Source organism: Vicia villosa, unplaced genomic scaffold (genome assembly GCF_029867415.1).
Source record: "Vicia villosa cultivar HV-30 ecotype Madison, WI unplaced genomic scaffold, Vvil1.0 ctg.000063F_1_1_1, whole genome shotgun sequence".
In the NCBI taxonomy this organism is placed as follows: Eukaryota; Viridiplantae; Streptophyta; class Magnoliopsida; order Fabales; family Fabaceae; genus Vicia; species Vicia villosa.
Genome location: NW_026704991.1, coordinates 556771 through 570040, shown reverse-complemented (window position 1 = coordinate 570040; position 13270 = coordinate 556771). Strand labels below are relative to the sequence as shown.

General features: G+C 31.3%; 1 protein-coding gene across 4 annotated transcripts; it reads left to right on the top strand.

Annotated features, from left to right (window-relative positions):
* The first annotated feature begins 9653 nt into the window (after positions 1-9653).
* On the top strand, positions 9654-13270 carry LOC131623412 (probable inactive receptor kinase At5g58300). Of its 4 annotated transcripts, none has more exons than XM_058894421.1 (3): positions 9654-9810; positions 10804-12136; positions 12420-13270. In XM_058894421.1, the coding sequence occupies exons 2-3, from the start codon at positions 10810-10812 to the stop codon at positions 13046-13048; spliced, it is 1956 nt and encodes a 651-aa protein (XP_058750404.1). In that variant the 5' UTR covers positions 9654-9810; positions 10804-10809; the 3' UTR covers positions 13049-13270. The 4 variants fall into 4 exon arrangements, with proteins under 4 accessions (XP_058750404.1, XP_058750406.1, XP_058750405.1 ...); XM_058894423.1 differs by having other exon boundaries at positions 9654-9879; XM_058894422.1 differs by lacking the exon at positions 9654-9810 and adding an exon at positions 9965-10103.

Sequence of the window (13270 nt, the reverse complement as noted above, 5' to 3'; positions counted from 1 at the left end):
TACCTATACCAACAAGATGCATCTTCTTTTCGTTAGCCTAATAGATAAGAACTCCATAATTAAGGAGGTTTAACTTGGAGTAGTATTTCGATGGGTGACCTTTTGGAATTTTCCCGGAAAGCGAGTGATTGGAGAAAAAACATGCTATAAAGACCCGTGTTGGTTTGTGAAGTCAGTCGGTAATACTGAAAGTAGTGAGAGGCGTTACAAATGGTATCAGAGCCAGACCTCTCCCATTACGATGTGGTTCAAGGACGAACCAAGCGGAAGCTGGTGGGCATGTAACACTTGAGGCCGAAGAGGGCAGAGAGTGCACACATGTAACATTTAAGGCTAAAGAGTGTGAGGAGTGGTCACCAAATTCACATCATAATGAGAGGGATCCTGAGGTTGTGCAAGGATGTGGCTGAATGGTTGAATGAAGGCTTATAAGCATTGATTGGAACTACCTATACCAACAAGATGCATCTTCTTTTTGGTAGCCTAACAGACAAGAATTCCACAGTTAAGAAGGCTTGACTTGGATTAGTATCTAGATGGGTGACCTTTTGGGAAGTTTCCTGGAAAGCGTGTGAGTGAGAACAAAATGCTGAAAAGATTTGTGTTGGTTTGTGGGGTCAGTCGGTAATCCTGAAAGTAGTCTGGGGCGTTATAGTAGGCTCCTTAAATTCTAAAATCATGATTTCAAAATTTTGATCAACAAGAAATCAATAAAACTTTAGGAGGATTTCTTGATCTACTAGACCTACGAAGCGCGAAAATATGAGAAATTTTCTTCTCAACGGATTGAGAATTTTTGCACGACTTAGATTCGATTTGGACAATAGAAGGCTCGTGCATTGAATGCACTTCCTCCAATACATGGTCAGGTATGTAAGAAGACTCATGCATTGGGTGGGTGCACTATTTCGACCCCAACATCTGGCACTTGTGAAACTGCCTCTGTCATAGACTAAACTACGTCCATTTGTTGCTCTTCTCGAACTTCTTCGAGAAATATATTACTCCCACTTGACTGTTTAGAAATGAAATCTCTTTCCAAAAAGAGACCACTATGAGCAACAAACACTTTTCTCTTTGTGAGGTTATAGAAGTAATAGCCCTTGATCTCTTTGAGATAACCCACAAAGAAACACTTATCAGATTTAGGAGCGAGTTTATCTGAGAGTAAATGTTTTACATAGGCCTCGCAACCCCAAATTCTTAAGAAAGACAAACTGGGAACCTTTCCACTCTACATATCATATGGCATCTTTTCTAATGCCTTTGATGGAGTTCTATCAAACGTGAAAGCAGAAATTTCGAGAGCATATCCCCATAATGATAACAGAAGATCATCAAAACTTGTCATTGATCGAATCATATCAAGTAGGGTTTAATTCCTCCTTTCGGACACACCGTTCAACTTTGGTGTACCTAGTGGAGTTAGTTATGAAATAATTCCATAATTCTTTAAGTGATCATCAAAATTTTGACTTAAATATTCACCACCACGATCGGATCGTAGTGCTTTAATTGTGTTTCCAAGTTGATTTTGGACTTCATAATGAAATTCTTTGAACTTTTCAAAGGATTCTGATTCATGCTTCATTAGGTAGACATATCCATATCTACTTAAATCGTCAATAAAGCTACTAAAGTATCCAAATCCTCCCCTAGATTTTGCACTCACTGGTCCACATACATTAGTATATATGAGGTCCAAAAGATCACTGGCTCATTCACCCTTTCTAGTAAAAGGTTACTTCGTCATCTTTCCCACCAAACATGATTCACACACATCAAATGGCTCAAAGTCAAAAGATGCCAAAAGTCCATCTTTATGTAACTTCTAAATGCGTTTTGCATTGATATGGCCCAAGCAACAATTCCATATATAGGTAAGATTGGTATCACTCAATCTATGTTTTTTATGTCTATGTTAAGGATATATTTCTCTAAGTCCACATAATATAGACCATTAGACTTTTTTGCAATGGCATAAAACATTGAATTCAAGTAAATGGATAAACAACCTTTCTCATTGATAAATGAAAAACCTTCATTATCTAATATAGAAATGAAAATAATGTTTTTGGTAATAACAGGAACACAATAACAATTATTAAGATCTAATATTAATCCAGACGGAAAAGGTAGACTATAAGTCTCAACTGCGAGAGTTGTAACTCTTGCACCATTTCCAACGCGCAGTCCTACCTCTCCCTTAGCCAAGGTTCTACTCCTTCTTAGTCCCTACACATTCGAAACAATGTGAGAAATGCAACTAGTATTAAATACCCAAGAAGTATAAGTTGCTAAACTGATATTGATGACAAATATACTTGAAGTAGAAGCCCCAAACTTCTCATCCTTCAAATACTCGGGGTAATTTCTCTTTTAGTGACCTATCACGTCACAATTGAAACATTTGGCTTTGACCTCCACCTTTGACGCGTCAGCATTTCTAGAGGCAACTTGCTTGCCTTTATCTTGCTTCTTTTTTCATGTCCCGTCTTTCTTAAACCTTTTCCCTTTGTGCACCATAAGAACATTTTTATTATGCGATATAGGGATGTTTTGCTCAACAGTCATGAGCATCCCGTGTAACTCAGCAAGGGTCTTTAATACCCCATTCATGTTGAAGTTTAACATAAATTGGTTGAACCCTCCGTGAAGGGAGTGAAGTATAATGTCAATAGCAACTATTGGCTATAGATAAAGAACAACCTCTCCATGGCCTCAAAATATCCAATCATTTCAAATACATGAGTGGAAACCAACTTCCATTCCTCTAGCTTACACTTAGGAATCGCCTTATAAGTCTCGTACCTCTCAATCCGAGCTTGTTGCTGAAAAATAGTTTTCAGTTGTCGAATGATGTTGTAGGCATCCATGCTTTCAAAATTATTTTGCAAGCTTGGCTCCATGGCCGCGAGCATTAGGCAAGTAACGATTACTGACCTATCCTGAACGGTCTTACGAGCGGCCTTTTCCTCATCAATAGAGGTAGAGGTCATAATCGGGATTGAGGTTTCAAGAGCATCCTCCAGACCTTTAAATCTAAGAACAATTCTTAGATTCCTTTCTTAATCAAGGAAATTCTTGCCATTCAACTTATCCTTCTCAAGAATTAAACGCAAGTTAAACGGTGAATTGTTATTGTTATTACTAGACATGATATCTACAATAGAAGATTTGTAACTTTATTACGTTTATCAAACCAACCTTAAACAAATTTTAAGCGGTTTAAAATTAAAAAGTCACACACTTAATCCAATTTTAAGTTTATCCCTTTTTCACCGAGTGATTCTCAGATCCTAACAAAAATGTTTCTAAGTGAACGTTGACCGCTCCTCAAAAATAGGTTGAAAGGTAAATAAACTCCTTAACTAATTACAACTCTTATAATTTTTAATTGATGGGTCATAACCTTTTATCCAAGCTCATCTCTTTGCTTCAAAACCCAAAACTGTTTTGATGATTTTGTTGAGTCCAACCAACTAAACATGAAAAATTCAAAAATTTATCCTACTTATCTCAAGATAGAAAGTAACACCCTGCTTTGGCAAAACCTATTACTAACAATCAAGTTCTTAGTTGGTGCCATTTTAGAAAAGCATAAACTCAATATTATTTTAGGGATCTAAGTGATTACTATACATATTTAAATACTAGTGAACTCAAAGCATAAATAAACCACATGCAAAATTTAACAAGCATAAAACAAAAAAAATTAAATGCAAGAAATAATATTTGATCCTAGTATGACTCCTAACCCTAAATACTATTCTTTAAGTCCCCATCTTGAACCGTCATGGATCTCCATCCTTGATTTTAATGGATATTCATAAGGTTGGATTGTCTTCCTTGAGCTTACTTCTTGAGTATTAAAACTTAAATAAAGTACAAAAAATAACGGAATTTTCTATAATGGAATTGAACACTGCGATCATTTGTTGGAACATAAGACTAGAACTCAAGACCTTGCGCCGTGCCAAAAGATCCTTAACCCAAAAATCTGATCACTTGGTCAGTCACATATGTCAATTACTCAGATATGTATTTAATTCAACTACAAAAAGGATCTTTCACCACAATTGAAAAAGGTATATCATCATGGGTGATGAACCGTGGTAATGTAGGGTGTGGTAGTATGTGCCCTCTTTACCACCAGGTATATCATCATGGGTGATGAACCATGGTAATGTAGGGTGTGGTAATATGTGCCCTCTTTACCACCACGGGCTGGTAACCATGGTAAAAACACAGTAACACGTAGCATATCACTATGATTTTAGAAATCAACCAAAATAATAGGTTCAGGTCTGTGGTTCAATACCCAGTACCAGCATTTTGGCGGATTTCTCAACATTTCACCATAATTGTTCTTTCTAACCGTAGTGAAAAACTTAGCGCACAATATTTTACCACAATTATAGTTTCCAACTGTGGTGATATGTTCACTTGTGTTTATTATAACTTATGTGTAATGCTTATTTCACCAAATGCTCACTAAACATATAACCTTTCAATTTGATTTAGAAATCAATAATATGACAAGTTAAGTTATATTAGAAGAACAAGTTACACTTATCAATGTTTTAGAGCTTTATACAACCCATTATTCATATCTTACTCTTTAACCGTTGGAATTTGTTTCAGTGTTTCTAATTCTTCAACTAACACTTCCTTCTCTACTAGTTCATTCTGCAAAGTATTAATTACTTTGCAAACTAAACTAGTAGTGAAGGAAATGATAGCAGAAGAACTAGAAGCATTGAATCAGATTCTAACTATTGAAGAGTAAAATACAAATAATAGGCTGCAAAAACTTCGAAAAAGATTGATTTGTGAAAATTATTTTCTAATATAACTTAATATTCAATATAATTATTTTTATATCAATTAGAAAGGTTATATATTTAGTGATGGGTTGATAAAATACTCAAACTACATACGTTATAATAAAATTATCTTCTAGGGCATGTTGGATAACAAAATGAATGCTACAATTTACAAGAAATAACATTAACAATAACATAAACAACAACATTTATCAACAAAAACATCAACATACTTCAACACTTATCAACATACTTCAACACAAACAATAATATTATCAACAAAAACAACAACTTACCTTAACATACATAACAACTTACCTTGACTAAACAAGAACACACGTAAAAAAAAACGTCAACATTCCTAGTAAAAAAACATCTACAATAACACAAACAACAACATTTATCAACAATAACTATAATCTCATCTTAACAACAAGAAAACAATAAACCCTATGATGGACTCAGACAAATGTTTCACTTATATTATGAACAAGAAAAACATGATAAATAAGACAAATATTCTGAACAATAACAACATCACAACTCAAAATGTTTTTCACGAAAGTACTTTTCATTGAAAAGTTTTTTGTGGAAAATAAAGACAGAAATGAGACACTTGTTTCGTCTTGCAAGGATTCGTAACACCTTTTCTTGATTCATAATAGTTGGAGAAGTTATGTTTAAGTTTTGAGAGATTTGGTTAAAGCGAGAGAAAGTTGGGGTTTCCTATAAGCGTAAACTATTCAAGTGATATAAGTTAGCTTTTATATGTAATATATTTCATCACGGTTGACATAATTAACCATAATAAATTGTTATGATATTTCTTCACGGTTTTTAATCTGAATCATGGTGAGAGAAAGTTTAATTTTATTTAAAAGTAAAAATTTAAGGAACATACCATTTTTCAAAACGAAAAACATAACTATAAGAAAGCGTATATTGGATTCGAAATGTGTCACTCTTCACATATAATAACGATTGATATATTGGACCGTGGTTATATTTGATTTAAAAATAAAAATTAAAAATGGAAAGCGTAGTATAAACATATATTTTTCAATATATATTGTAAAACTAATTCTTATAGAGATTAAAAGTATTGCACTGACAGTGTAAAATAATTTTACACTGTCATCTAATTGGGATTCATCAATTAATCAGCCATGTCACATAACTTTTTTAAAAATAACAGTATGACTTGACATTTAACATGGTTGGAATTGATTGAAAGTGTAAAATTATTTACCTTGTCAGTGTATATCTATTTTTCTCATTCTTATATAAAGTTCTCAAAATTTTAAAATCATGTGTTACGGATCTAATTGTCTTTGCAAAGTACCAAACTTGATGAAAATATATAAGAAAATTGAAAAATCTTTCACATTTTAAAGAGTAGACTGATAAGTTCTCAAAAATGAAATTTTTTGAACTCATACTCAAATCTATTAAAGTAAACTAAAGATTTATTTGTGATAAACCTCTCACATTTTAAGGGTTGATGTAAAACATTTTAAGGGTTCATGACTCTGCCTATTAAATTTGGTGCATTTTAACCGCTCTAGCAAACAATCATAAATTTGGGCATATTAATGAGAAAGGTATTTACTATTTAGCCCAAACAGTTAAAGCAAGTCAAGGTTTAATTTAATTTAAAGTGTTGGTGCATGTGATGAAGAATTAACTCTCTTTCTAGGATTCTGATAAATGCACTCACAGCCTCGACTCGAGGCACCGTTTTAAACTCATTTATAGATCTATTTATAAGAAAGAAGAAGAGAAAAATGAAGAGAGGATGAGTTTTAAATTTTACTTTTTAAATAACACAACAATAATTTAATCTATTTGGTAAAATTTTGTCTTAAAATATTGTCACTATAGTATTTTTTTTACAATTTCTTTATAGATTTTATGGGGTGTGCTGAAACCCTAAAATACTCTTCGGAAATCAATCTCCGAAAACACTAAAAAAATTAGAATTTTGGTTAATTCGGAGATGCATCTCCATATACTTATTCGAAAAAATCCCAAAAAATTGTTAAAGATTTTTTCGAATATGTATATCCGAAAAAATCTCAAAAAATTGAAAATTTTAGAATATTGATTAATTAGGATATTTTAAAATTGATATAATTTATAAGTTATGAATAATAATAATAATAATAATAATGATAATTATACTATTTATATTTCTATTTTAATTTCAATTATAAATTAAAAAATAAAACCCATAAAAAATTTCATTATTTTTTGATAAATTATTTACTACTTTATTCATATTTTAATATAAATTTGGAATTACATAGTTTTTTAAAATAATAAATAAAAATCACAAATATAAAAATTATTTTAATAATTAGTTATGATAAAAAAATCATTTATATATAAAATAATTTTTAACTTTAAAATTTTTTTAAAAATTTTGTTTATAAAATGAATTTTTTTAACTATAAAATTATTTTTGAAAATTTGTTTATGAAATGATTTTTTATATATCATAAAAAATAATAAATAATTATCTTTATTATTATTATTATTAATAATTATATATATATATATATATATATATATATATATATATATATATAATGTGTTGATTTAAATATTTATTAGGCTAATATTATTATTATATCTTGATTATAATGATATATATTTAATAATATATTTTAATTATTTAATAATATGTTTTAATTAATATAATTAATTATACTATTAATTGTATTGATTCACTTTGATTTTAATTCTTTAATAAGTATTGAGTTCTTTCTGATATGCATATCAGAAAAGTTCCAAGATTAAAAATTAGAATATTTCGGATATGTATCTCCGAAAACACCTCTTTTTCAAAAGTGTCTTCGAAAGTGCATCTTCGAAATAATTTTTTTTTTCCAAAAAAAAAAATACATTCGGAGATGTATCTCCAAATTAAAGAAATATTTATGAAATTTCGCTAGAGGTTGCCAAAAAGCCTTGAGGCGTATAAAGAAATTGTCTTTTTTTTTTTTCCAGATGATATTAATTATCACTTGACATAAAAAGATGATATTAAGTACTATATTTTTTTTTAGTTTCTTCTAATTTATACTTTCTTTGTCACATAAATTCAGGAGAAATTATAAATAAATTTCGGAGAAATATTTTGAGTATATAAAATTATCAGAAAATTACTATTTTTGTTTCAGATAATTTTTTTAAATTTTCAAAATAAATAAATTATTTATTTAATTATATTTTTTAATTATAATATATATTTCTATAACATCTATAATAAATATTCTAGTGATAATATTATTACTATCTCTTTTAAAATAATAAACTTGTAAATGCAATATCATTATCAACTCTTAAGTTTTAATTTTTGTTAAAGTCTTGTTAACTCAAATCTTTATAAAATTTGTTAGAGAATTAAAAATTAATAATAATAAATAATTTTATACATACAAAAATACATTTTAAACTTTCAAATATCAAATACACAATTTAAAAAATATTTTAAATTATGCACTTTCTTAAATAAACAAAATAAAAGAATAAATATAGAGAAAGAAATTGTAAAACACTCCTTCATTTTCAAATCATAACGCACTTTATACAAGAAAAAGACCATTCCTTAAATTATGTGACTTTATAATATTAATGAAACAATAATATTTTTTTATCACATGAATTATCATTTATTATGCTCAAATGGGAAGAAAATTGTAAAATACTCCATCATATTCTCGAATTATAAGGCACTTTATAAATAAATAAATAAAATTCCTTAAATTATATGTCACTTTATAATATTAATAAAACATTCATATTTTCATCACATGAATAATCAAATTATAATGCACTTTATAAAAGAAAAACCATCCCTTAACCTATGTGACTTTATAATATTATTATATTAATGAAACAATAATATGTTTTTATCACATGAATTATCATTTATCATGCTCAAATAGGAAGAAAATTGTAAAATACTACATCATATTCTCAAATTATAAGGCACTATAAATAAATAAATAAATAAATAAACACTCCTTAAATTATATAGCACTTTAATAAAACATGAATACTTGTATCACATGAATTATCATTTATCATGCTCAAATAGGAAGAAAATTGTAAAATACTCCATCACATTTTCAAATTATAAGGCACTTTATAAATAAATAAACACTCCTTAAATTATACATCACTTTATAATATTAATAAAAGAGAAAAGAATGACACACTAAATTTACATTATCAACCAATCACGATTATATATTTAATTAAATTATTTTTTATTTTAAAAAATTTAATAACATAATAGATCAATAATTTTTTTATTGCATGACAGTTAGTGTATATCCATTAAATTCTTAATAAAACATGAACATTTTTATCACATGAAATATCATTTATCATGCTCAAATAAGAAGAAAATTGTAAAATACTCCATCATTCTCAAACTATAACACACTTTATAAAAGAAAAAACCATCCCTTAACTTATATGTCACTTTATAACATTAATGAAACATTAATATTTTTTCACATGATTTATCATTTTCCATGCCCTCTTCTTTAACATCTCTTAATTCTTCTCTCTCACGCTACTAATAAACAACAAATCTATAAATCATGTTCAATTTATTTATCACATGATTTATCATTTATCATGTTCAATCTATCTATAATACTAATATATAACTTAAAACAGTAATAGCTTTTTATATACACTTTCTGTTCCTATTTCTTTTTCCTTGATAAAACAAAACTCCATAAAGAGAGTGATGATAGACAATGATGTTACTTGCTCTGTCTTCTGACCTCTCTCACATCACAACCATCCAATAAAACCTCATGTCTCAATCTTTCACATACCAAAACTATATAATATATTCATAAATCAAATATATATTATTTTGTTTATATATATAAAAAAAAATTCTCCACCTTTTTTCTCTGTCAAGTCCATGGAAGGTCAAGAAAGAGAAGGAACTTGAATTGAGGTCAGTGTCCATTCTTCATTTGTTTATTTTATCTTTAAACAAAAAATGAAGTCACTTTCTTGAATCAAGGTACTTTATCTTAATTAAAATGTTTGTTTTTTTCTTCTCTCTTTCTTCACTTGTTATAGCTGTTACCACTATTTTTTTCTGTGTAGCTTGAGCTTCAAATGCTCCTGAATTTCATGTAAATTTCCTTACTTTATTGGTTGTTACCAATGCCAAAGTTGTTTTCAATGTAACCCATTTTCAGTTTCTTCTTCAAAAATGCTATTTAACCTTGTTTTTCACTTCAGGTTATTTCTCATTCAAAACTCTATCTTTCTCTTACTATGGTACAACTAGTTCTACATGCAGATCTGGGTTGTTTCAATTTTGTTAAAAAAATGTACTTTTCATATAAAGGACTAGAATTTGCTTCAAAGAAATTTTGGGTTTTTTTCTGATGTTAAATTGTTGTGTTTGAGAAATTTTGGGCTGTGTTTTTTTTTCTTTGTTTAGGATCTGAAACTACTTGTAGAAAACATTTTTTATTTGTTTTTTTTTTCATTATTAGTTGTTGAACTACTTTGAACTGTTTTTCATCTTGTAAATTTGAAGAAAAATTGATTCTTTATTTGTTCAATAAATTCATTGTTGAAATTCACCTTGTTCCTCTTTTTAATGTTAGTTGATGTTGGCTAGAAAATTATTTGACTTTTTTTCTCACTTTCCTCTTCTGTCAAAATCTATGAATTCCTTTTGTTGTTCATGAAACAATGTATCTTTCTAGATTAACCTTTTTACCAATTGTCTTGTACTTTTTAAACCAAATACTGTTCTTTTCTTTTGCTTAAGCTTTCAACAATCATCATTTTCACCTTAGGTTACTCTTTGTAATTGCTTTGCATTTCACCTATGATTTAGGTTTAGACATGCTTAAAGTAGTTGTTTTAATCTAAATTTCATTATTTTGATGGATCCTAATTTTGATTTATGTTCATGTTGCCAAAACAGGAAAACATGAAGGCTGGGAAATTTCGCTCTAAATTTATGTTCATGAAGTTCTATTCTGGTTCAATGGCTTATTTCCTTTTTGTCATAGCTATTCTTTTACCTTGCGCTATTGCGGATCTTAATTCCGACAAGCAGGCCCTTCTTGATTTTATCAATGCTGTGCCGCATCGTCGAAACCTGATGTGGAATGCATCCGCCTCAATCTGTACATCTTGGGTTGGCATTACTTGCAATGAAGATAGAACTCGGGTTGCTAGTGTCCGGCTCCCTGGAGTCGGACTAGTTGGCTCGATTCCGTCAAACACACTCGGAAAGCTAGATGCTGTTAAAATAATCAGCCTTCGTTCCAACCTGCTCGGTGGAAACCTGCCGGCTGACATTGCTTCGCTTCCGTCTCTTCAGTATCTCTACCTCCAGCATAATAACTTTTCCGGAGATATTCCTACCTCGTTGTCACCTCAACTAGTTGTTCTTGATTTGTCTTATAATTCTTTCGCCGGAAGAATTCCGAAGGCGTTACAAAATTTGACAGAACTGAGTAGTTTGAATCTCCAAAACAACTCGCTATCTGGAAGCATACCAAATCTCAATCTTACCAAGCATGGTCATTTGAACTTAAGCTACAACAATTTGAGTGGACCTATCCCTTCAAATCTCCGTATTTATCCTAATTCGTCGTTTGAAGGAAACTCTGGTTTATGCGGATTGCCTCTAAAGCCATGTTCTACAGTTCCACCTCCTCCTGCCTTGACTCCTACTCCATCATCTGCTCCGGGAAAAGGCAGCTCCAAAAATAAATTGAGTAAGGTAGCTATCATCGCCATTGCGGTTGGTGGAGCCATGCTGCTATTTTTTGTAGTTCTTGTTATTGTTCTTTGCTGTTTGAAGAAAGACGGTGATGATGATGGAGGCTCTAGAGAAGTTAAAACGAAGGGTCCTAGTGGTGGCGGCGGTGGTGGTAGAGGCGAGAAGCCGAAAGAAGAGTTTGGTAGTGGAGTGCAAGAACCTGAGAAGAATAAGTTGGTTTTCTTTGAGGGAAGTTCTTATAATTTTGATCTCGAAGACTTGCTGAGAGCTTCAGCTGAAGTTCTTGGAAAAGGTAGCTATGGTACCTCATATAAGGCTATATTGGAGGAGTCTATGACAGTTGTGGTGAAAAGGCTGAAAGAAGTTGTGGTTGGCAAAAAGGAATTTGAACAACAGATGGAAATTATGGGAAGGGTTGGACAACACCCGAACGCCATACCGCTTCGTGCTTATTACTATTCGAAAGATGAAAAGCTTCTGGTTTATGACCATGTCCCTGCTGGCAACCTATCCACACTCTTGCATGGTATGTAATCTTTTATTTGCCTCTAACTCTTAGTAGTTTGTAGCAATGTTTTAAAAACCGTATGGATAGTTCAACCGATTATACCGCGATCCAACCATGTGTATGGTTTGGCTATTTGAATAGTTCAGCCGCGGTTTAGTCTTGGACTGAGCTGTTTAAAGCAACTGAATCATGACCTGGAGATTTCTCCAGTTCGATGTCTAGTTCGGTTTTTAAAACATTGGTTTGAAGTGTTTTAGGGTAATTTCATATTTTAAAGAATTGGACCTTGATTTGATTACAGGCAGTCGAGGAGGCGGAAGAAATCCATTAGATTGGGAATCGAGAGTAAAAATATCCCTTGGAACTGCGAGAGGAGTCGCGCACATTCATTCTGTCGGCGGTCCAAAGTTCACACATGGAAATATCAAGTCTTCAAACGTCCTCCTCAACCAAGATAACGACGGCTGCATTTCTGATTTCGGCCTAACCTCACTTATGAATGTTCCTGCAAACCCTTCTAGAGCTGCAGGTTACCGCGCTCCCGAGGTGATTGAAACCCGAAAGCACTCTCATAAATCAGACGTCTACAGCTTTGGTGTTCTCCTCCTAGAGATGCTCACAGGGAAAGCGCCTCTTCAATCACCAGGTCGCGACGATATGGTTGATCTCCCTAGATGGGTCCAATCCGTCGTTCGGGAGGAATGGACAGCCGAGGTTTTCGACGTCGAGCTAATGAGCTACCAAAACATCGAAGAAGAAATGGTGCAAATGTTGCAAATAGCCATGGCATGTGTGGCGAAAATGCCTGATATGAGACCAAACATGGACGAAGTGGTGAGAATGATCGAAGAAATCCGGCTATCTGACTCAGAGAACCGACCATCTTCGGAAGAGAATAAATCTAAGGACTCAAATGTTCAAACTCCTTAGATTGATTAACTATGGTCTTTTTTTCTTAACAAGGTATATAAGAGTGCATGCTTAGACATGAAGGTTTCTTAAACTTTATTCATTTCAAACCTTTTCTATGTCCAATTGTTCAATATTTCTCATAGATGGAGTTCCTTTAGTTATTTATTTTCTTTGAATGAATTCTTATGTATTAATTAACATCATGATTCAATTGATGATCTTGATTCTAGTACAATTTCT